General features: G+C 42.0%; 1 protein-coding gene across 1 annotated transcript; it reads right to left on the reverse strand.

Moving 5' to 3' along the window:
- Positions 1–1831: 1831 nt before the first annotated feature.
- On the reverse strand, positions 1832–25192 carry EIF4A3 (eukaryotic translation initiation factor 4A3). Its single transcript, XM_077486129.1, has 12 exons — positions 24921–25192; positions 18184–18256; positions 16007–16073; positions 13249–13311; positions 12361–12493; positions 12182–12262; positions 11303–11444; positions 4638–4776; positions 3823–3938; positions 2723–2830; positions 2507–2634; positions 1832–2061 (listed from the first exon to the last, which is right to left on the reverse strand). The coding sequence occupies exons 1-12, from the start codon at positions 25093–25095 to the stop codon at positions 2045–2047; spliced, it is 1242 nt and encodes a 413-aa protein (XP_077342255.1). The 5' UTR covers positions 25096–25192; the 3' UTR covers positions 1832–2044.

Genomic DNA, 25192 nt, shown 5'->3' on the forward strand with positions numbered 1-25192 from the left:
GCATCTTTGACCTCTTGTTTGGCCAGTCTGGGGTAATACAAATCCCATGCATGCTTAGGAGTCCATTCACCATGGCACATGTTGTGGTTCACTCAACTCAACCTACTGTAGCCAAGATAAATTGTGTACTTTTTTTTCATAGACATTACAATGCACTCAATACTCTGAAGCCATTAGAAAGGCTATACAGTTGCAAAAAATAAATAAAATAAAAGAAGTATGTGAACCCTTTTGGAATGATGGATTTTTGCACAAATTGGTCATAAAATGTGATCTGTTCTTCATCTAAGTCACAACAATAGACAATTACAGTCTACTTAAATTAATAACACACAAAGAATTAAATGTTAGCATGTTTGTATTGAACACACCATGTAAGCATTCACAGTGCAGGTGGAAAAAGTATGTTAACCCCCTAGACTAATGAGATCTCCAAGAGCTAATTGGAGTGAGGGGTTAGCCAACTGGAGTCCAATCAATGAGATGAGATTGGAGGTGTTGGTTACAGCTGCCCTATAAAAACACCAGTTCTGGGTTTGCTTTTCACAAGCAGCACTGCCTGATGTGAATGATGCCTCGCACAAAAGAGCTCTCAGAAGAACTACAATTAAGAATTGTTGACTTGCATAAAGCTGGAAAGGGTTATAAAAGTATCTCCAAAATCCTTGCTGTTCATCAGTCCATGGTATGACAAATTGTCTATAAATGGAGAAAGTTCCGCACTGCTGCTACTCTCCCTAGGAGTGGGCGTCCTGTAAAGATGAATGCAAGAGCACAGCGCAGACTGCTCAATGGAGGTGAAGAAGAATCCTAGAGTGTCAGCTAAAGACTTACAAAAGTCTGACCTATGCCAACATCCCCGTTAGCGAATCTACGATATGTAAAACACTAAACAAGTATGGATTTTATGGGAGGATACCACAGAGGAAGCCACTGCTGTCCAAAAAAAAAAAAATTACTGCATGTTTAGTTTGCACAAGAGCACCTGCCTGTTCCACAGCAGTACTGGCAAAATATTCTGTGGGCAGATGAAACTAAAGTTGAGTTGTTTGGAAGAAACACACAACACTATGTGTGGAGAAAAAGAGGCACAGCACACCAACATCAAAACCTCATCCCAACTGTGAAGTATGGTGGTGGGGCATCATGGTTTGGGGCTGCTTTGCTGCGTCAGGGCCTGAAGGATTGCTATCAAAGGAAAAACGAATTAAAGTTTATCAAGACATTTTGCAGGAGAACTTAAGGCCATCTGTACACCAGCTGAAACTCAACAGAAGATGGGTGTTGCAACAGGACAACGACCCAAAGCATAGAAGTCAACAACAAAATGGCTTAAACAGAAGAAAATACGCCTTCTGGAGTGGCCCAGTCAAAGTCCTGACCTCAATCCGATTGAGATGCTGTGGCATAACCTCAAGAAAGAGATTCACATCAGACATCCCAAAAATATTGCTGAACTGAAACAGTTCTGTAAAGAGGAATGGTCAAGAATTACTCCTGACCATTGTGCACGTCTGATTTGCAACTACAGGAAACGTTTGAAGTTATTGCTGCCAAAGGAGGGTCAGTTATTAAATCCAAGGGTTCACATACTATTTCCACCTGCACTGTGAATGTTTACATGGTGTGTTCAATAAAAACATGGTAACATTTAATTATTTGTGTGTTATTAGTTTAAGCAGACTGTGACTGTCTATTGTTGTGACTTAGATGACGATCAGATCACAATTTATAACCAATTTGTGCAGAAATCCATATCATTCAAAAGGGGTTCAAATACCTTTTTTTTGCAACTGTATGTAGATTTTAAAACAAGTCAGAATACAGAAGACATGGGGGATTTGTATTTATTGAAAATTCACCAAATGCAATATTTACAATGCTCTGCTTGTCTTGTGAAATAATTTGTTAAATAAAAAGATAACATTAAAAAAGGTCCACAATAAAAACTGTCTACAAAATATACCAGACTCAAAGTAAATGGTTATGTCTGATAGCTCTGTCCAATCCTCTTTAGTGCCATCCAGTCCTCTTACTTCACTCTTCAAATGAGATCAGCAACTGTTCAAAGAAAGAATGCAAAGTTACAATAACTATTCTACAAAATTAGTGAGACATTAAGATGCATGCTATGCTAGAAAGGTGAGCAGTGTGCACCCCCGCTCTTATGTCACTACAGGGCAGGGGTAGGCACCAAAGCTGGAGAGCCGAGGTTGCCTACCCCCTGCTATAGGGCACAGTAGTGATCTAGAAACCAGGAGGAACTACAGTGCACAGTGGGGCATGTAGGAATCTGACACTTTCAAGTAGCGATAATTTAGATGGCTTTATGGTGCAGTAGAATGACTAGCCCATCAGTTGGACAAAGCATGTGCAGAAAACACCTCTTCCTTTACTGTAGCTCTTTAGTTAACTAAATAAGCTTGAATAGTAATGAACGTGGAAAAAAAAGTAATAAACATGTAATGTTAGAGGCCTAAATATTAAAGATACTGTGGGTACATACCATTCATGGGCATTTCATCAATCTGTGTAGAGTAGTACTGTTCAATATCTCTCAGGATACGAATATCATCATTCTTTACAAAGTTAATGGCCACACCTTTTCTACCATAACGTCCCGAACGACCAATCCTGTATTAAAATTATAAAAAAAACAACCTTTTCAAACCTGTTCAATGTTAGATCAAGTCAAATGATATGCAATTACACAAGAACCCACCTGTGGATATACAATTCTCTGTTATTGGGGAGGTCATAATTAATTATTAAGGAAACCTGTGGCACATCCAGTCCTCTGGCCCATACATCAGTGGAAATAAGAACTCGACTGAAAAAAAAATATATATATAAAAAAGTCAGTCTTCCTAAGAATACATCTCAATAAAGCAAAGTTACTTGAATGGAGGCAAATTACTACTTGAATAAAAAACGTACAGCTTATGAAGAATTGCATGCAAATGTATTTGCTAAATGTCGGACATCTGTGCAGACAGCAATCACAGAGCTCTCAATGCTCCACTGAATAGAGCACTTTGAGGCTTTACTGGCTATACACCCCAGCCTTATTCTTATTAAAGGGGTTGTAAACCCTCGTGTTTTTTCACCTTAATGCATCCTATGCTGGCAAAAACACCTGGCAGTGACTGGCACCCCAGCCCCCCTGTTTTACTTACCCGAGCCCTGGAGTTTTACTCACAGCCATTGGCTCCCACTGCTGTCAATCAGTCGGACATTCCTGTCTATGGCCCGCAAAGTACCCCCCACCCGGGAGAGCAGTTCTCCTAGGGGGTTATCTGATGCGGGGAGAAGCCACAGAGGGACCCAGAAGAGGATGTTTAAGGCCACTCTGTGCAAAAGGAGCTGCACAGAGGAGGCAAATATGATTCGTTTTTTTTTTAAACATAACGAGCATTTATAATTTTAAGGAAGGCAGTCCACAGTGCACCTAACACAGCAGTGCATAAATGGAGAGCAAATAGCATGGCGGCTAAGTGGTTAACATACACCTAGCAGCACTAGGGTCATCAGTTTGAATCCCAACCATAGCACAACCTGCCTGCATGGGTTTCTAGAGATAGAGATGATAGAGATGATAGAGATGATAGAGATGATAGAGATGATAGAGATGATAGAGATGATAGAGATAGAATTCCATTGCATACGGACCATGGTACCTGTGCTTTAGGTTGCCTAGTCTTGCCTTACATCATGTATTAAATTGGCCATGTGCTACAATAATGTCTTAACAGTAGGAAAATAAAATAAAGATGAATGGATTCTGAACATGTTGAGGGGATTGTTAAATACTGTAATACAAACCTTGCACCTGATCTGAACTCTTTCATAATGGACTCTCGCTCTTTCTGTGGCATGTCACCATGCATTGACGACACTGTAAAGTTGGCTTCTCTCATTTTCTCCGTCAACCAATCCACCTAAATACAAAGATCATAAAAAAAAAAGAGAAGAGGTCAAAAGTCTATCCTAAAACAACCGCTTTATAGTCTACATTTTTTTTTTTTTTTTTTTAACGTGACCCTGTTCTGTTTGTGGAAAAAAGTTAACCAAAAAACTTCAGTAAAGGAAAAGGGGTTTTAGGCACACGCTTTGCCCAATTTATAGGTTCATCATTCTACTGCACCATAAAGACATCTGAATAATCTATTTCTTTAAAGCGTGTCAGATTCCTACATGCCCCACTGTGCACTGTAATTCCTCTGATGGGATTTGTAGTTTCACCACAGCTGGAGAGCCAAGGTTGCCTACCCCTTGCCCAATAGTGATACAAGAGCAGATGGGAGGAATCGCATGGCACAGTGGAAGAGAGGCATTTGGCACTTCTGGAAGCATGAAGGCTGTGAAGATTTTTCAGGCTGCTTTGTGGTGCAGAGAAGATTCCATTAGCAGATGCCAAACTAGGTACATCAAAAACGTACTCTACAGTGCTTTGGTTTGATATTTTCCAGCGACAGGGTCACTTTAGTAGTGGATGCATAAAGGAGCAAAAGTAATAAAACTCATAAAAGACAAAGTAGCACATGGACCTAATACAAAAGAGTTCACACGGGCTCTGCTGTTTGCTTGGCAGCATTTTTTTTGGCAGCATTAAAAATTAAAGACAAAAACCCACAAACCTTTCTTTTTGTATTGCAGAAAATCACAGCCTGTGTGATTGTAAGCGTATCATACAAATCACACAAAGTGTCAAACTTCCATTCTTCTCTCTCCACTGCTACGAAAAACTGCTTAATTCCTTCCAATGTCAACTCATCACTGAAAAGCAAAAATATAAAATAGATCATAAATAAAATAAAGGAGGTTTAAACCTTTACCTGCCAGTCATTTTGGCATTTTTTCTTCTTCTACACAGGTTAAAAAAAGCCTTTTGCCATTAAAGTGGTTCTAAAGGCCCCCCTAGCACTGTGCCGCCCCCCCCCCCCACCCCCCCACTCGGCTTGATTGACAACAGCAGGAGCCAATGGATCCCCGCTGCTGCAGAGTCTCCTCTGAGAAGTGGTGCTGCATATGGGCACGGCACTGTATTGAGAGAGGACTTAGGCCCCTTTCACACTGGGGCGGTTTTCAGGCGCTACATCGCTAAAATAGCGCCTGAAAAAAAAAAAAAAAAAAACACAGCCCCTTTCACTCCAGTGTGAAAGCCGGAGGGCTTTCACAGTGAAGCGGTGCGCTAGCAATAGAAGCACGGCAATACCGCCGGCAAAGCGGGGCAGCGGCACTTTTAACCCCTTTTCGCCCGCTAGTGGGGGTAAAAACCGCCCCACTAGCGGCCGCATACCGCTGCTAAACCGACAGTAAAGCACCGCTAAATATAGCGGTGCTTTACCGCCGACGCCCGCACTGCCCCAGTGTAAAAGGGGCCTTAGGGAAGTATTTAAGTGGAGCGGGGGGGGGGTGCAGCTATTTTTTACCCCAATTCAGACAATGCATTAAGATAAAAAACAAAAAAACATTATCTTTTATAAACACTTTAAAACCCCAAACCATATTTTTATTTTTTTAAGTGGAGACCCTGGATAATAGTAGTAGATCTAATATTTGTGCAATGGTTTATCAAGTGCAAATTTCAGAAAATACACAATTTTATATAAAGTTACATTGAGTATATATACCCAACATGTCAAATTTTAAAATTATGCACGCCCACACAAAAAAATGACAAACATCAGTATCCAATATTTTAGGCAACACTTTAAAAACTCAAACACTGACTATTTGCAATCCTCATGCTGCCAGCATTAGTTAAAAGATAGGAAAGTATATCATGTTTACTTGTCTTAAACTTGCCTGAGCTAAGGGCAGATGGATTCCATGAATCATCTTCCTCTTCTCAAGATGGCCACTGCCAGAAATGCTAGAAGGGTGTTTTGCAAAGTGATTGCTCAGCAAAATAAAGCATAAAGACATGGGTGGACAAGTTTGTTTTGATTAAAGATGAAGCCCCGCTCGTCTGTCTCATCCCCCTCCACTGCCACATTTGGCACCATTGGGGGGGCTCCTACCTGGTTTGTTAAGGTACCCGCTGCCACTTCCAGCTCCCCCCTTCTTCCCCAGCAGCCGAACCATTCAAAGGGCAGGGCGCTTCGCGAATGCGCAGTAGGAAACTGGTTGAGAAGCTGCAAGGCTTCACTGCTGGTTTCCCTTAGACAAGATGGCGGCGCCAGCACCCAATAGCCAATTGAAAAAATTGGCTCGGGTGAAGACACCGTTGGATCCATGGACAGCTAAGTGCCAGAATTATAAAAGTCAGCAGCTATAGTCTTTGTAGCTGCGGACTTAATTTTTTTTGGGGGAGCCTGGAGCTGCTCTTTAAATAGCGTTTGTGGAGCTCAGATGCAGTGTAGTTACATTTTAAAAACCTTTACATGCCATTACATGAGCGTTAACATGACAATGGACATTTCTCTCATTCACGTGTAGATTAACCACTTTCAGACCGGACCATTTTGCTGGTCAATGACCAGAGGTCTTTTTACAATTTGGCACTGCGCTGCTTTAACTGGTAATTGCGCGGTCATGCAATGTTGTACCCAAACAAAATTTGCGTCCTTTTTTTTCCCCACAAATAGAGCTTTCTTTTAAAAGGTATTTGACTGACTCTGCGATTTTTATTTTTTGCGATATAAACGTAAAAAGACCGCAAATTTTGAAAAAAAAATGATATTTTCTACTTTTGGTTATTAGAAAAATCCAATAAACTCAATTTTAGTCATACATTTAGGCCAAAATGTATTCAGCCACATGTCTTTGGTAAAAAAAAAAGTCAATAACTGTATATTTATTGGTTTGCGCAAAAGTTGTCACATCTACAAACTAAGGTACGTTTTCTGGAATTTACGCAGCTTTTAGTTTATGACTGCCCATCTAATTTCTTGAGGTGCTAAAATGGCAGGGCAGTACAAAACCCCCCCAAATGACCCCATTTTGGAAAGTAGACACCCTAAGGAAATTGATAAGAGGCATGTTGAGCCCATTGAATATTTTATTTTTTTGCCTCAAGCGATTGAATAATGACAAAAAAAAAAATTTTTTTTATTTTTTATTTTTTTACACAAAGTTGTCACTAAATTATATATTGCTCACACATGCCATGGTTATGTGGAATTGTACCCCAAAATACATTCTGCTGCTTCTCCTGAGTACGGGGATACCACATGTGGTCGACTTTTTGGAAGCCTAGCCGCGTACGGGGCCCCGAAAACCAAGCACCGCCTTCAGGCTTTCTAAGGGTGTAAATTTTTGACTTCACTCCTCACTACCTATTACAGTTTTGAAGGCCATAAAATGCCAAGATGGCACAAAACACCCACAAATGACCCCATTTTAGAAAGTAGACACCCCAAGCTATTTGCTGAGAGGCATGTTAAGTCCATGGAATATTTTATATTTTGCCACAAGTTGCAGGAATATTACAAACTTTTTTTTATTTTTTTTTTCACAAAGTTGTCACTAAATGATATATTGCTCACACATGCCATGGGCATATGTGAAATGACACCCCAAAATAAATTCTGCTGCTTCTCCTGAGTATGGGGACACCACATGTGTGGGATTTTTTTGGGAGCCTAGCCGCGTACGGGGCCCTGAAAACCAAGCACTGCCTTCAGGATTTCTAAGGGTGTAAATTTTTGATTTTACTCCTCACTACCTATCGCAGTTTTGAAGGCCATAAAATGCCAAGATGGCACAACCCCCCCCCCCCCCCCCAAATGACCCAATTTTGGAAAGTAGACACCCCTAAATTTAGGGGTACACTAGTGAGACTCACAGGTAAAAAAGCACCTAGGCTGTCAGCGACTGTATCAAAACGCTACAAAAAAAACTGTTAGCGATCGCAGGGATCAGGCCTGACTCTGCAGTTATGCGTGTTGTGTTTTGTAAGTGACAGTGATCGATCGATACTGCACTTGGGTGGGCTGGGCTTGGCGGAGGGGCTAAACGCAGGTGCTAGCAGGTATCTGGGCTGATCCCGCTAACAATGCGTTTTGGGAAACCTAAACTGCTGGCGACGCTAATATAGATCTGATCAGATACTATATTACTAAGGGAGGTGTATGCTTTGTGCGTGGGTGTTAGCGGTACTGGCACTATCCTGACGCTGCCTGGGGCGATGCAGACCTTATCTGACCCTCAAACTTATATCACCCGCCGGGTGATCAGGGGGTTAAACCTTTATTTAGGTAATAAATGGCGGGTGCCCTGAAACTATAAAAAAATAACTAACCAACCAGCGTCACCTGTAACAGTTATATGGTGATCACTGGTGAAAGGGTTAACTAGGGGGCAATCAGGGGGCTTTATGCGGTAGTATATGGGGGTCCCTGGCGCTATAAAAAGCTGCGGCGAACCTAAACACCTACCTGCCTAACTAGCGTCACCTGTGACACTAATACAGCGATCAGAAAAACGATTGCTTATTAGGCTGGGTTCACACTGGAGCGATGCGGGAACGCCACGAATACGCGGCGGGTTCCCGCATCACACTGCCCTATGCAAACTGCTGGGAGTGTCAGTGAAATGTTAATGACACCCCCAGATCAGTTCGCATATCGCAGTGCGATCTGCAAACTCGGACAGGAATCGGATCGCATGGTGTGAACACCCATGCGATCCGATTCTGCTGCGGACCAAAAAAAGGGTCCCGTGCGAGTTTGCGGCGGGTGCGATGCGAATTCAGCCATACTATCTGTATGGCTGAACTCGAAGCGCACAGAGATCGGATGCGATTTGCACTGCAGTGCGGTGTGAATCACATCCGTTCTCATAAACCGCTGCAATGTGAACCCAGCCTTAGTGACACTGGCGACGGGGGGGGGGGGGGGGGGGGGGGGGATCACGGGGTTAAACCTTTATTGGGGGGTTAGGGGGGTACCCTAGAACTAAAGGGGGCTAACCCTAACTGCCCTAACAGTTATTACAGTCACAAATGACACCAATGCAAAAAAAAAAAAAAATGCATTTGGTGTCACTGTGTCTGGGGGTGCAGGGGTGATCGGGGGGTGAGAGTGTGCCTGGCATGTTCTACTGTGTAGTGTAGTGTTTGTGCAACTCACCGATCCTCTCTCCTCGGTGCTGGAACGAAAAATACCGACACGAGTATTACATCACTTCCTCTGCCTGTGTTTACATTACAGCAGAGGAAGTGATGTCATGCTGCACTTCCATTCGTCAGGAGCGATCGCAAGGGGGTGGCCATGAACGAATGGCCGCCCCCTCATCCCGGATCGCTCCTGAACGGATTCTGACCGCCGCTGGCACCGGGGGGGGGCGATCGGGCCCCCCACCCGCGGGAAGGCAGGGACGTACATGTACGCCCATATGCCTGCCCGTGCCATTCTGTCGACGTACATCGTCGTGCGGCGGTCGGCAACTGGTTAAGCAACATTTTCATACATAGCCACCCCTGGTGTATTTACGTTTGTATGTGTGTACACGTGGAGCAGAACAGGCTCAAAAATTTTTTTTTTTCCCCAGGTGCTTAGGTGTAAATGACTTTCCATACAATGTTGTTTATATCACAAGGTGAGGGTTGATCTGGGCTGTTCTATGCAAAACCACTGCACAGAGCAGGCAACTAGAAAATGTTTGCAAAAATTAAAAATAAATGAAAAAAAAAAGTTTTTAAAAAGGTTTCCAATCAAGTTAATGAGCCTATTAGAACTCTGATGTCCCATCTGCCCTCCACTGAAGCGAATGGAGCATAGAACGAGAAGGGGGTCAATGAAAGCGATCAGATGGCTTTATAGTAGGCTTGTGGAAAATGCACAAAGTCCTGGCTGAGTATGTGTAAAACCCTTTGCTGCCACTGATTAAATACAGTTGGTAGCAGTGAGAGGTGCTAAAGTCTGAGAAAAAAAATAGTTTTGACTGCCCCAAATGCACCTTTAACCACTTTCAGACCGGACCAATTTGCTGGTCAAAGACCAGACCACATTTTGCGATTCGGCACTGCGTCGCTTTAACTGACAATTGCGCGGTCGTGCGACGTGGCTCCCAAACAAAATTTCCTTTTTTCCCTACAAATAGAGCTTTCTTTTGGTGGTATTTGATCACCCCTGCGGTTTTTATTTTTTGCGCTATAAGCAAAAATAGAGCGACAATTTTGAAAAAAAAAAAAACAAATTTTTTACTTTTTGTTATAATAAATATCCCCCAAAAAGATATAAAAAAAACATTTTTTTCCCTCAGTTTAGGCCGATACGTACTCTTCTACATATTTTTTTTTTTTTTTACCAAAATCGCAATAAGCGATTGATTGGTTTGCGCAAAAGTTATAGCGTTTACAAAATGGGGATAGTTTTATAGCATTTTTATTAATAATTTTTTATTAATTTTTTTACTAGTAATGGCGGCGATCAGCGATTTTTATTGTGACTGCGACATTGTGGGGGACCCATCAGACATTTTTGACACATTTTTGGGACCATTGTCATTTATACAGTAATCACTGCTATATAAATGCAGTGATTCCTGTGTAAATGACACTGGCAGTGAAGGGGTTAAGTGTTCCTAGGGGTGTGTTACTAACTGTGGGGGGGGTTGGGCTTTCATTTAGTGAACACTGATCTCTGCTCCAATCACATGGAGCAGAGATCAGCGTCACTAGTTGCTAGGCAGAATGGAGAAATGCTGTTTACTCGGCATTTCCTCCATTCGGCCGCTCCGTGAGACGATCGCGGGGATGCCCGCGGTGATCGAGTCCGCGGGTCCCGCGACCGGACTCACGGGGGTCCCGACTAGCGGGGGAGCGCGCCGCCGGCGGCGCGCTCCCGATGGCAGGGCGGCATTGAATATTGGATGTACCTGTACGCCAATATGCCTGCCCGTGCCATTCTGTCGACGTACATCGTCGTGCGCTGGTCGGGAAGTGGTTAATATTAAAAGCGGAGATAAACATAGCTTTCCTCACCTGCATCTCCTTCTGAGTGCTGGTCTTCAGGCCTCTTGATTGGCCGAAGAGGGATGACACAACTCTTGCACACACATACAGGAGTCATTCATCCTGGCACACTGGGACCGACAGCGATGTAAGCTGAGCTGCTCATGTACAGCTCAGTTTACATGCCGGAGAACAGAGCGCAGGCAAGCAAGTAGTTTACTGCAGAAGAGACATTACATGTATTTTGCAACAGCCTGCTGCTCCCAGTTTGTAACAGTGGAACTTTAGTTCTGCATGAAGCGCCTTTCTTGAAGCTACAGCCTGGGACAATGTAATATAAAAAAAAAAACTACTACTAAAAAGGAACAAAATCTAGGTGCCTGTATGGCAAATAGTATTTACCGTTTCACCAGAATACGTATGGGATCAGTCATGAACTTATTGGTCATTTCCAGGATCTCATGTGGCAACGTAGCGCTGATCAGGCAAACCTGGGTGGCAGGAGGCAGGTATCTATATACATCATAAATCTGTTCCTTGAACCCTGGAAGACAACATCTAAGTTAATGAAATAATAAAAATAAAAAATACCAAAATACAAAGATCAAGGTTGAGGAAAAGCAAAGAGTTAAAGCATTACAAAACATGCATTGCAAACCAGCTCATGAAAAACAGGTTTTAAAAATAATTCACACAGAAGTATGTAAAAGTTCAGTGTAGCCAAACTTGGCATTTCACAAAAATAGGCTGCGCTTTTGAAACGTTTCAGTATGAAGCTTTGAGATACAAGGTTTTGCAAACAGTCGCACAATGTGAGAAATCAGGTAATGACAAATATACACCGTTTTGTTTTGCTTAGTTACAAACCAGAACAATTGATCTCACTGATCAACATTGAAAGACAGGACTGCCCCGTCTCTTCTGACCCTTCCAAGCTCCTCGTCATACGCAGCAGAACCATCAGTCCTATTTTTTTGCCTTTACTTTGGGGATCATACACCGAATCTCGCTCTTCATATAGAAAAGCCTTTCCCTTTTGTCTACAACTCAACCAATATTACAAACAACTTTGATTTCTACATTGGTCAATTGGGTAGTCTCATTCTTTTAAGAAATAGCAATTAGAAAATGTAAATAAAAGGGGCACATGATTTATTTACCCAGATAACATTTTAGATCATGGCAAACCACACCCAATAACACATGTAAAATTACAAAAAAAAAATCCCTTAAGTTAAGCGTTTCATAGAACTTAAATCTGTTTATACTTAAAAATGTTACCTTTATTAAGCATTTCATCAGCTTCATCCAAAACCAGCATTTTAATGGCACGTGTTCTTAAACTTCTGCGGCGAATCATATCTGTGCATAGCAACAATAAAGATTAACATACTAGCTATATAAAAAAAACAGATGTTTTAACTTTATCATAAGGTTAATCATTTTATTATAATCCTTACCAAAAACACGTCCAGGTGTTCCAGCAACAACATGCTGCCCATAATCCAGTTTTCGGATATCTTCACCAACATTGGTTCCTCCAATGCAAGCATGACACTGGACATTCATATAATCTCCCAAAGCAAGAAGCACCTGTAAAAATCAAACAATTTTAACAGTGACACGAATATAAAAGCCCCAATGATGGTGCATTAAAATGTACTGTGCAGAAAACATTTTTTCTGAAGTGTGGTTTACTTTGCATGGCAGCCACCTCCCGATCCTCTGCAGAGAGAAAAACAGAACCCTCAGACCCCTTTCACACTGAGGCAGTTTTCATACGTTTTATTGCTAGAAATAGCATCCGTAAACAGTCTCCAAATCATTTCAGTGTGACTTCACACGGGGCGGTGCGCTTGTGGGACATTCGGAAAAAAGTCCTGCAAGAAGCATCTTTGGGGCAGTTTGTATACAGTGCTCCCAAACCACCCTGCAAATTGAAATGAATTCCCAGTGCTTCCAAAGCGCCGCAACACTATCGCTTTTAACCCCTTCTTTGGCCACTAGTGGATGTTAAAAGCAACCCGCTAGCGGGCAGAAAGCACCGATAAAATGTGCCACACTTTACCACCAACGCTCGAGCAGGCCCCAGTGTGAAAGGGGTCTTAAAAAGCCAGGGTGCAATAACCCTCCAGCTTTCTGGTCACTAGCCCTGGCCACACCCCTTTCCATTACTATTTGTTAATGAAGCTACCAGGGTCAGAGCTTGCATCTTAGGTTTTAGAGGTGCAATAATCCTATACAGGGGAGCACCTTGTGGCAGCTGCTATTCAAAGCAAGAACAAGATTCTTCACAGGTTCATTTTAAGCATTTTTGTATAAAACAAATGAAAAGCCTGTTCCCCTACCTTCTGAATCTGTCCTGCCAATTCTCTGGTTGGTGCCAAGATTAAAGCCTGCGTTTCACGAACCTACAAGGAAAAAATAAATAAAAAAAAGTTAAAATGTACTTTCAAATGTTGAAAAAAAAAAAATGCACTTTAAAACTTGTTTTAAGCTTTTCAAGCCTTTAGTACATTAACCAGAGTCTAAGGCAGGGGTCTCAAACCGGCGGCCCTCCAGCTGTTGCGAAACTACAAGTCCCATGAGGCATTGTAAGGCTGACAGTTACAAGCATAACTTCCCATAGGCAGAGGCATGATGGGACTTGGCCCTCCAGCTGTTGTGAAACTACGCCAGTTTGAGACCCCTGGTCCAAGGCATATGAATAAACTATCATTCCTTCTTGTAGTGAGGTAAAAAGCATTTTCACCAGCTGTGACAATGCAAAAAGGAAGTGGATTTGGTGCAAGTTTCACAGTTGAACTACGTAACGACTTGAAACATGTAGGAAATATCCTGACTCTCCACCATCTCCATCAATGCACCACCCCTTGCGTGAAGTACCAGGGCAGCAGTGGGGGCCGCTCCATAAGGGCAGTTTTTATGTGACACGATACAGGCCAACTTGTGAGAAGAGGGTGTTTATAAAATGCATTGCATGATGGCACTATGGAGATACATATAACTTCATACAAGATTACACCCATTACTCCGATATTATATTCCTATACCCACTGTGCATCTGTACCAGTCCCTGTATTACATGTAGAGAACCCACAATTGGGGGGGGGGGGGGGGTGACTTTGTAACACCGTGTAGAGAAAGTGTTTTGCAAAAAAATAAAAAATGTATTGAGACGTTAAAATAACAGCAGGAAAGCAATACAGTAAATCACAGTGACATACAAGGTTCAAACACAGTTTAGTGCCAGTAAGATTAATGCACAATTGAAGATAGTAATCCCGGATGAATAAAGGCCCAGGGCCTGACCCGTTTAGACTAATGAATCACATTTTACAAAAGTGTCTCAATATACAACAAATTCATGTAGAACTTGGTGCATGCTGCGCCACTTAGAATGCACGCAAGATACTTTTGCAAAATATGTCTATGCCAGTTTCTCTCTGTACGCGAAAAAGAGTTGGTCTTAATTAGTTCCACTTTCATAAGATACGAACTGTGATTTTAATTTGAATTTGATGCATAATGTAAATGTGGCACATTTTAGAACTACCTGAATGTGGTGCACAATCGCTATCAGAACCAAAAGTGTTGCAGATGCTTCATTAATTTTGTGCAATACATTGAGAGATTAGCTGCAGAAAAGTGGCACAGAAGATTGGTTTAACCCCTTGATCGCCCCCCTAATGTTAACCCCTTCCCTGCCAGTGCCATTTGCACAATGATCAGTGCAACTTAGGGTCAGATTTGTCTGCCCCAATGTCAAAGTGCCGCTAAAACCACCATTAAAAAAATATAAAAAAAAATTTAAAAAGTCCCTAAATCTTTCCCGTTTTGAAGATGCTATAAACTTTTGTACAAATCAATATATGCTTATTGCGATTTTTTTATTTTATTTTCCAAAAATATCTATTGAATACATATTGGCCTAAACTGATGAATAAATTTGTTTGTTTTATTTTTTTTGGATAGTTATAGAAAAGTAAAACTTTTTTTTTTCTTTTCAAAATGGTCACTTTTTTTTAGTTTATAGCGCCAAAAATAAAAACCAGAGGTGATCAAATACCACCAAAAGAAAGCCATTTGTGGGAAAAAGACAAATGTTGTTTGGGTATAACACACGGCCGCGCAATTGTCAGTTAAAACGACGCAGTAACGTACAGCAAAAAAAAAAAGGCCTGGTCTTAAAATCACTTGCTGAACGCCGATGTAGGTCCCTACTTTGGGAACGGATATAGTTGTCATGGCAGCAGCTAGCTGCCATAACCCCAGTATCCGTGTTCAGCCGGCTACAAGATAAAAGTGGTCTCTGCGGTGGATTCGCCACAAGATCACTTTTAATCTGTGGCGGGAGAAGAACGGACCCCACCCCCGCGCGCACGATCCAGTGCCCTCCGCCGCTTACCAGAGCCATCGGCAACAGCAGAGGCGATCGCGTCTGTTTTCCTGTCAGGTATGGAGACGAGCGAGGGGAAAATGGCCCCCACCCGTCTGCATACCATAGCAGGGCGGAAGGGACATCGAAAAAAAATTTTTTGCATTTAAGTCCAAATATGAGATCTGAGGTATTTTTGACTCCATATCTCATATTTAAGAGGACCTGTCGTGCTTTTTTTCTATTACAAGTGATGTTTACATTACTTGTAATAGGAATAAAAGTGACACCATTTTTTTATTTTTTAAACAGTGCAAAAATAAATAAGCCGAGCTCATGCACAGAAGCGAACGCATACATGATTAGCGCCCACGTATGAAAATGGTGATCAAACCAGACGTGAGGTATAGCCACAATCGGTAGAGCGAGTTCAAAGACAAAGTATTGCAATGACCACCATTTTATTCTCTAGGGTGTTAGGTAAAAAAAAAAAGTCTGAAAAAGACTCTGTCCTTAAGTGGTTAAGGGGTAAATCCTGGGGCTGAAGTGGTTAAAGGACCCATGCATATGGCCAGAGAGTGACATACTTTCAATAATTAACCCCTAAAAGTAGACACTTTGCTTTGGATAATATATGCACAATACAAAACATGCTAGAAAAAAAAAAAAAAAAAAAAAAAAAAAAAGGTGTAATCTAATGAAACCAAAATGTAGCAAGGTAGAACTACCTGAATATCTAAACACTGAAGAACAGACACACAAAACGTTGCGGTTTTGCCTGTACCAGACTGTGACCTGAAAGACAAAATGCATACATTTAATCAAAAGAAACAGAAGTCATCAAAGTAAAATAAAAATATGCAATATTCATTATTTAGAAACCAAAGAGCAAACCCACGATAGTGAAGAGCACATAAAGAGATCCAGGAGCTAATTTGCAGAACGTGGGAGGCTGCCAGTATCACAGACAAAGTGATTGTAAAAGCAGACTTTTTTTTTTATCTTAAGACATTAAGATAAAAAGCCTTCTGTGTGCAGTTGCCCCACTAATACTTACCCGATCTCAATCTTTGTCCAGCAAAGTCCATGAGTGTCTTGGCCACCCATGACTCTCCCTCCCAATTGGCTGAGACACAGCAGAGGCGCTACTGGCTAACAAGAGAGAGACACAGAGACCCGCAGCCCAATGTCCGATTGGACACAGGAAGCTGTGACTCAGCTCGGGTGCGCCCATAGCAAGCGGCTTGCTGTGGGGGCTCTCAAAAGAAGGGAGGGGCCAGAAGAGGGACCCAAGAAGAATCCACTGCAACAGAGCAGGCAAGTATATTTTGTTTTTTAATCATACATCCCAGGTGGATGCGGCATCAATCCGATGCTGCATCTGTCCCAGCTGGCTCCAAGGCTGAGAACTGAGCGAACACACACCACTGATTGCTCAGTTCTCCCTGTCGCTCTGAGCAGAATGACTGTCAGTCACCACTCTCTGCTATGCGCCCCTGGGCTGTGGAGGGGGCGGGGAGTGGATGGCTCAAGCTCTCAGCAGTTTGCTTAGAGGCTAAGCCAGTGTGCCAGTCCAGACTCCTGGGTGGAGCCCAACCATATGGTCACGATCTTTCCCCCAACCTTGACCGGCTCTCAGACGTCAGCGAACAGCAGGCTTTAGCCCACTGTCAGCTGAAAATGGGTCACAGTTGTGCAGAACGATCTGTACTCCTGTGATCCACAGGAAAAGTACAGCCAAATGTACTTTAGCTGTACTACTAATGCATCCAGTTTCCTTAACGGAATTCCTGTCTTAACATAGGGACCCTGGCAAATGGCCCAACTTCTAACTCTGTTTATTGCCCTTTAAATACAATAATTGTACAAAAGTCACAAATATTTACATATATATGTACAAAAGACAAATAGCAGTGGATGAGCGCAGAAAATATAGTAAATTAAGTTTTAATAGTATCCATTGAGTCATAATTTAAAATGGAACTTTAGTCAAAAGTTAAGTCCTGCTGGATGACTTCAGGATGGCCCCTTTTGCAGGTATAGCTATGTAAAACATAAAAAAAATAAGTGTCTGCACCATTTAAAATCCAGTAATACACTGTCACGCCCTGCTCTGCACACGCTCAGTTGCTCTCCATTTTTAGGCACTACAGAATCTGTAGAGGCAAGTTTGCTAACAGCCTTAAAGTGGAATTAAACCCTCTTATCCTGTACAGCCAAGGAAACTGCTTCTGTTTGATCTGCAGTTGCCACGGTGCTGTACATCTGATCAGTTATGACACCAGCAATTTGATGATTTGACAGTTTGGTTGAGGAAACAAGCAAATGTGGCAGTTCACAATCCAGGCATTCCAGGAATGTAACTTTTTAAATTGTTAAATCGATGGGTTTAGTTCCGCTTTATGACTTACTGCTGTTCATGGGCTCTGAGCTTCAGCAAAAAAGAAACGGGAGCAATGCTGGAGGCAATTTACAGCACATGGTAGCACAATTATTAATGTGGAACGTATGTTGCTTGCTAAAGAACAATTTTTTTTTTTATCAAGTTTTTATAGGTAAAGTGCCGCTTTAAAGAATTTAACCAATCATTACATTAAACTTACAGTGGATTTCTAAGATTACATTAAAAGGGGGCTAGTGTGTTTTATCTTAAAGTTCAAGTGTAAATTCACACCATATGTCCAGAGCATTATAAAATTTAAGAGAACAATCTCTCCACCTATAAATAACTTCTTGTAAGGGATTGGGGTCCTATACATATTATTGGAAGTTATCCTGTGGTAGTAACCTTTTATGGGAATAAAAGCACTTAAAGATATGTGTCATGCAGCCCTAAATGCTGCATAGCAATATTCTTCCCCTGTGTATCACTAGACAAAAGAAATAGATGAAGTCTGTCACTTACTGTGCTATTACATCTCTTCCTTTGATAATCTGCTTGATTGCTCTTTGTTGGATAGCTGATGGTTTCTCAAAACCTGAAAAAAATTCAATTGTTAATAGCATTCTAATAATGAACAAAGGAAACAAGATTTCAGCAATTGGAAAATGTTATTGAACCTGTGATGGATGACATAAGGCTACTGAAAAGGCCAGAGTTTACACATTTCTATTCAGAAGTTGTAATCTCTTCTTATGATTGATGCTAGTCAAGATAGATATATCATGTATATCTCATTTAACGCGAAGTGATTTTAAACGTTATGAATAACTCACTGCAGCGCCAAGTGTGCAAAAGCATGCTTACCGTTTTAAAATTAAAACAATGCCAACTAGGTGAGGTAATAATGGAGCAGTGTGGGCATAGCAAATCACATGAATAAGTTACTTAGAAAACCTTTTTCTATGGGCCCTTCATGTTAATTTGCGTTGATCTGTGCTGGTCAACACAGATGATATGAATATACCCGAGGAAGCCACTCTAAGGCTTCACATACACTAACCAACACTGGCATCTTTGAAACTTGAGTTTAGGAGCTTTGGTTAAAAAAAAATGCAAAAGCTCCTAAACTCAACTAACTCCATAAAAGCCTATGCGTCCATATACACATAGGCTTTTAGCAGAGTTTAGGAGCTGCTGCATTTAGTCGAGGTTAAACCTTCCTCTCCTGAACACAGAAGAATCGTGTTCAGGATAAGAATGGTTTGACCGCCAGCCGAGGGAAAAATGCAAAACGCGGCAAAAACTTGCTACGTTTTCCCGCAGTCACGGTAAATGTAGGCCAGTGTACATGAAGCCTAAGGATGCCCTGGATAGCAGTAAAAACTGACGGGTTTTAGCTGGACTTGCAATTTTAAGATATCCCATCAGTCTCACACATGAAGTTCCCTGCAACAGAACATCCTTAAGCCCAGGTTCACATTGAGCCATTTCCACGTTCACATTGGCCATTTCCATAAATAGCACTGTCCGAACTGGTGCGCCACTCCACCGATTCCCAAAAGTAGTTCTGTACTACTTTTGGTGACTTCAGGGACGATTTGAATAGACATCTGTGCATGAACCCAGATGTCTGTCAAATCGCCCCCCAAGTTGAACTGCATTGTCAGTTTGAAATCGTGTGAGTTCAGGTGAAGTCGCATGATCTCAAACCCGCATCAGTGTAAACCTGGGCTGAAGGATAAGTTCACCTTTGGGAACATGTTCCACCTATTTTTGGAGTGGAACAGGTAACATGTCCCCACTGCTGCAGCCACTCCACCCTCTACCTGCGACAGCAGTACGGGGAAAGTTACCCTGTACCAGCTGTTACTTTTCGAGAAGAGCGCAGCCATGTGGGGCTCCACTCACACAGCCATTTCATTCAGAGTTCTGTGAATAAATGAACTACAAGTACATCCTTTGCTTATATCGGCTTGTAGCTCTTAAGGTGTTCTAGTTCATTGAGTCTTCCTGTCAGTGTGAAACTGCCTAGCTGTACGATGTATAGACAAACAGCTAATACAGAAAGTCTACAGGAGACCTGCATGGCACCAGTGATCTGCTGATCATTGTTTTCCAGGCTCCTAAAAAATAAATGCACATTTTTTTTTACCTGAAAAAAAAAAAAAAAATTATATATATATATATATATATATATATATATATATATATATATATATATATATATATATATATATATATATATATATATATATAATTTTTTATTTTAAAGGTCAGCATATCCCTTAATGTTTGCCTCTCCATCAGTGTAGCCCCCCCCCCCCACCTTTCCTACATTCCATCAAGGTCTTCAGCATCCCACACTTTTAGGGGCGTCTAATGCCTATGTCCCATGCTAAACACTGGAAAGGACAGAAGGTAGGACACATGGGCTGCAAAAGGACATTATGTGCCTCTTCTATTGCACAGAACTACAGGGTTTTTTTAGGCCACAATAACTATTTGAATAACTTTCAGTGCTTATTATGACCCATGAAAACATTTTTCCTTTCTGCTCCAATTCTTTGTCAAATAGGACTACAAATGCTTACAGAAAAATCCAAGTATGCATTGCATACTATAAAAATGCTCTACCCTGGCCATCCATTTCCAGTGGTCTGTTTTAACTTGTATGTATAACCAAAACGTCTTTGTTTGGGAAGGGTTAAAAACCTGTCCCATTGGGGGCATTTCACCTATTTTTCCTGTTGGCTATTACCATCAAATCAGAAAATTATGGAAAATTAAACATTTATAGTTGTTCCCAAAACAGGGAAAGAAGGATAATCTTCAACTGGAGACAGCTGCCTAAAGCCAGCCAATACAATTGAAAGCGGTATTAAACCTAAAAACAAGAATGTTTTAAATTACAGCTCATCAATATATAGGAGGTGGTGCCTGCATTTGTTTCCTTTTTTGGCTTCTTTTCTTTCATTTTCACCAGGTGATTCAGCCAATACTGTTATTTCTCAACTTCCTTTAGCAAAGCAATCTATCCAGACAAAGTAGCAGTTAGAGATTGAACCTTTATCACAAAAAAAGTTACTGCAACTGTTTATAAAGTGTTAGATGGAATTGAGCTTCAAGTCTATCTAAATCTGTTAGTCTGACACTACCCTCTACCCAGACTGATAATGCTACTGTACAAAAGGTGTTAGTTTAAATCCTTGTCCACACAGGACGTACTAAACTGTACACCCGTGGTAAGCAATGCTTACCTGCATGGGGATGTACAGGTGTCCCATGCATCCCCGTGCTGGCAGCCCCGTTGACGTTAACTGGGACACAGCACCTGAACTAAGACAAACGCGCTGGTGCACAGCCCCAAACACACCCCGGATGTGCACCAACACAGACAACAGATTTGTAACAGTATCTATCTGTGCAGCAGCCATCACGTCCCAATTTACATCACTGGGACTACCTGCAGGGAGATAGAACACCTATGCAGGTAAACGAAGCCCCCCCCCCCCCCCCCAAGTGCATCCCATGTAAACAATGCCTTACTACTTCAGCCAGAATGAAAACACCCTAATTGCTTGTTTACAGTGGGGGGGATTAATAACCATAGTTGAGCTGTGTTTTTACCACCCCTTAACTGCTCCCCTTTAGCTGGAAAGGCAGCGGCTGAGGATGTATACATGCTGTGGCTCCTTGCATTGCAGCCACAATGCTATCCGTGACATTTGGCGACCATTACCATCTGCCAAATGCGACCCATTCAAGTGAATGGGCCTGTACTGCAGTGTGGCATTAAGGGGGTTAAACCGGGCAATGAGAAAATGCATCCTGCCTTTTAAATGCTCTCTGAAGAGTGATCCAAACGCATATTGCTCTTCAGAGAGCAATGCTAGGGTAAACTAGTCCTAAGGCAGGAAGTGTGTTACTGTCTGGATCAACAGGAGAACTAATGGGAGCAAAAAAAAAGCTTAAAAACAATTAAATGCATTCGCCACATCTAAAGATAACTGCGATATATTATATTTTTATTAAACCTAGTGTAAGAAAAGGCCCTTTAACACCACGTAGCGCTAAAGTTGTTTATAAGTAATAAACCAACAGATCAACAATAGTCACATAAGAGGCTTTGCATATCATATTAGCCATTATAGAGGCCCCCAGTTGAAGTCAGAAAAGACAAAATGCGCCAATGTGACCTCTACGGCAACCGGAAGTGAGGTTTGCGTGTCAGTCAGCGGGAAACAACTTGGAGGAAACAGAGTAGCTGTGTAACCCACACCGACGCTCTCCTGTACGGCAGACTGGTGACTACGCTTTAGAGTTACATGCTCAATTGATTTGAACAGCTTGTATGTATTTTATATGAGGGGTTCGGGTCAGCTACAATTATGTGAAACAGGATCACGCTATGTTGGAATTTTTCCTCTGATCCTTTATTATTGGAGCAATTTACATCTTTAACCCGGCCTGCATTGTGGATGACTTTGCCCTAAAGCAGTGATGGTGAACCTTGGCACCCCAGATGTTTTGGAACTACATTTCCAATGATGCTCATCCACTCTGCAGTGTACTTGAGCAACATGGGAAATGTAGTTCCAAAACATCTGGGGTGCCAAGGTTTGTCATCACTGTCCTAAAGTGATATAAGGATTATCCTTAAGGCTTGCGATATACTAATCTCTGGTGAGTGTAACCCCATAGGGGAGTTTGCCTCACGTGGTGAAGATCTGGGTGTTTGGTGCAATTATTAGGATCACCCGCTATCTTCTGAGCTGTATTCACCAAGTGTCATCTCAGTATCACCTATTTCGGGAACCATATATAGGATGGTCAAGATTCTGATGGACTAACAAGCGCTGCTATAGCATGGGACTTTTACAGCGATTCAAACTGACTTTCTTATGCTACTGTATATTACATTTTTGGTTTTGTATCTAAAATAAAAATCCCTTGCCTTCAGTTCTAAGTTTTGGACAGAGTAGAGATGTCTTGGCACACCATAGTTTTTATTGCCATCTATGTCCCTGTTAGGGAGTGTCACCCTCTGTATTCCTCCCATTTACCATCATCATTGAAAGTGAAAGTTATTCCCATAAACGTAATAAAGGGGAAATCATCCAATGGGGACACTAGTTCTGGTGACCTGGGGGTCCCCAAGGGATTCTCTTAATATGCAGGGATTTCCTCTCACTTCCTCTATGGCTATGGGACAGGAAGTGAAATCTCCCCAAAGGGACGATTAACTGATGGGGTAATAACCTCCCTTAAACCCAATGCACAAGATAAGATCAGACGAACGATAATCGTTTTCTTTTTGTTGCATACTAGTCTCCATATCAAAAATGAAGAGGTTAGTAAAGTTATGAAAATTTTATCACGACAGAATAAAAATTCGGAAGCAATGTAATGAGTTGTTTTGTATTTTCGGATGAAAAATGTACTCATTAAATCTAAAAAAATTGTACGATCTGGTATCATACGAGGCCATTTTTTGTGCTGGTCTCATTGGATAATTGTACACGATCTGTCCTGATTGGCTCTCGAAAAGCTGTGTACTAGCGGTCAGATTACAGTAGGATCGCCTTGAAAGGTGTATTTTACGTACAATTTTCTGATTGTGTGTATGGGCCTTTACTCACTCCAAAAAGGAGAAATGTTTTGCCTATAGTTCTACTTTAAGAACTAAGAATTTGATCATTTAGCCCAACAGGCTGAACAAGAGAAATCACTCAGTTCCCCCAGTCCAACAGTTGTCAGAATACCCAAACAGTGACTGCACCTGATACCACTGTACTACTTGTCCAACAATTTTCTGCCCTCCTTTGACTTCTGTTAAGCCGGGGGGTGCTTGCATGGCCCCCCCACGTAACGGATGTCAGCTGATTAACCACTTGCCAACCGCCTTTCACATATATACTGCGGCAAAGGAGGCTCGGCTGTGCAAACAGACGTACCTGTACGTCCGTCTGTGCACGTCATTGTGTGGGCATGCACGTGCCCACAGGTCCGGTGAACTTGATGTCCACCAGCCACCCGTGACACAGAGGCAGAACAGGGATCTGCTTATGTAAACAAGGTGGATCCCCCTACTGACAGGGGACAATACTGAGATCTGCTGTTCCTAATGATCAGGAACAGCGATCTCTGTGTTGTCACAGTAAGCCAATCCAGTTAGAACAAACCCAGGGAACACAGTTAACTCCTTGATCACCCCCTAGTGTTAACCCCTTCCCTGTCAGTGTCATTTATACATTGATCAATGCATTTTTTTTAGCACTGATCACTAATGTCACCAGTCCCACAAAAAAAAAGTGTCAATTGGGGTCAGATTTGTCCGCCTCAGTCCCACTAAAAAGTTGCAGATCGCCACCATTAACAGTAAAAACAAAAAAGTCCATAAATCTATCCCATAGTTTGTAGATGCTATAACAGTGATGGCGAACCTCGACACCCCAGATGTTTTGAAACTACATTTCCCATGATGCTCACCTACACTGCAGAGTACATGAGCATCATGGGAAATATAGTTCCAAAACATCTTGGGTGTCAAGGTTCACCATCACTGCGCTATAACTTTTGCACAAACCAATCAATATATGCTTGTAGGATGTCTGCTAAAAATATTTTTTAGAGAGATAGATAGATATATATCTCTATATATTGTTCGGGGGTTCTCAGTCATTTTCTAGCAAGGAAAAAAAAAGGTTTTTAACTTGTAAACAACAAGTGTTAGAAATCAGCTCGTCCTTAAAAAAAAATTATATATATATATATATATATATATATATATATATATATTAGAATGATCCGATATAGTACGAGAAAACTTTTTGTGCTTGTCCCATCAGATGAACTGTTGCGATTGGCTCTCGAAAGCTGAGTACTAACTATCAGATTATTGTACGATCGCTTCGAAAGCGATTATTCCGTACGATTTTCTGATCATGTGTACAGGCCATGTGAGGGGGGGGGGGGTGTGGGTTTGCCTCACTTTCTAGCTTCTGCCTTCACCAGCAGTGAACAGGAAAACAGCAAATATAAACTACAGCAAACTTAACCCTTTCTAACCCGATCCAAATGGGAGAAATGTGTTGGGAACCCATAAACACAGTTCTCTCCATGAATACAGGCAATAGCAGAACACAAGTGGGATAACCTCCCTCGCCGTCTACTAAGAAACATGCACACAACCACGTGCACTACAACTACAGACTTGCCGGCCGGCAATGGAGTCCCCCCCGCCTCTCACCCCCTCTCACCATAGGCATAGATGCCCCGCAGCAGGTCCTCTCGCAGCCCCATGGTATCGAAGGTGGGAGTCACATCCACCTCCTCGCTGGTCTCAAATTCCACTTTCGTCATGTCTTCGTCCCTCATAAGCCTCTTTCGGCTGGACCCGCTGGTCACCCCACCAGCTACCGCGGCGCTCGCCATTCTTCCTCACACAGGCCCGATACCAGCAAGACTCAAACGTGCCGTAAACCAACAACGCACCCCAGACCCAATCCCTTTCCCAGCAGCCCCCAGCACG

Source organism: Lithobates pipiens, unplaced genomic scaffold (genome assembly GCF_037356315.1).
Source record: "Lithobates pipiens isolate NorthernLeopardFrog02 unplaced genomic scaffold, aLitPip1_a1.2 Scaffold_18, whole genome shotgun sequence".
NCBI lineage: Eukaryota > Metazoa > Chordata > Amphibia > Anura > Ranidae > Lithobates > Lithobates pipiens.

What these genes read in the sequence shown, in the direction of transcription:
- EIF4A3 (XM_077486129.1), bottom strand. Translation starts at nt 25,095, where the DNA reads ATGGCGAGCGCCGCGGTAGCTGGTGGGGTGACCAGCGGGTCCAGCCGA. An exon ending in TGGCAGGACAGATTCAGAAG is followed by an intron (nt 12,494 to 13,248) that starts GTAGGGGAACAG and finishes TGATTTTTACAG; the next exon opens with GTGCTTCTTGCTTTGGGAGA. An exon ending in ATACGTATTCTGGTGAAACG is followed by an intron (nt 4,777 to 11,302) that starts GTAAATACTATT and finishes TTTGCTTTTCAG; the next exon opens with TGATGAGTTGACATTGGAAG.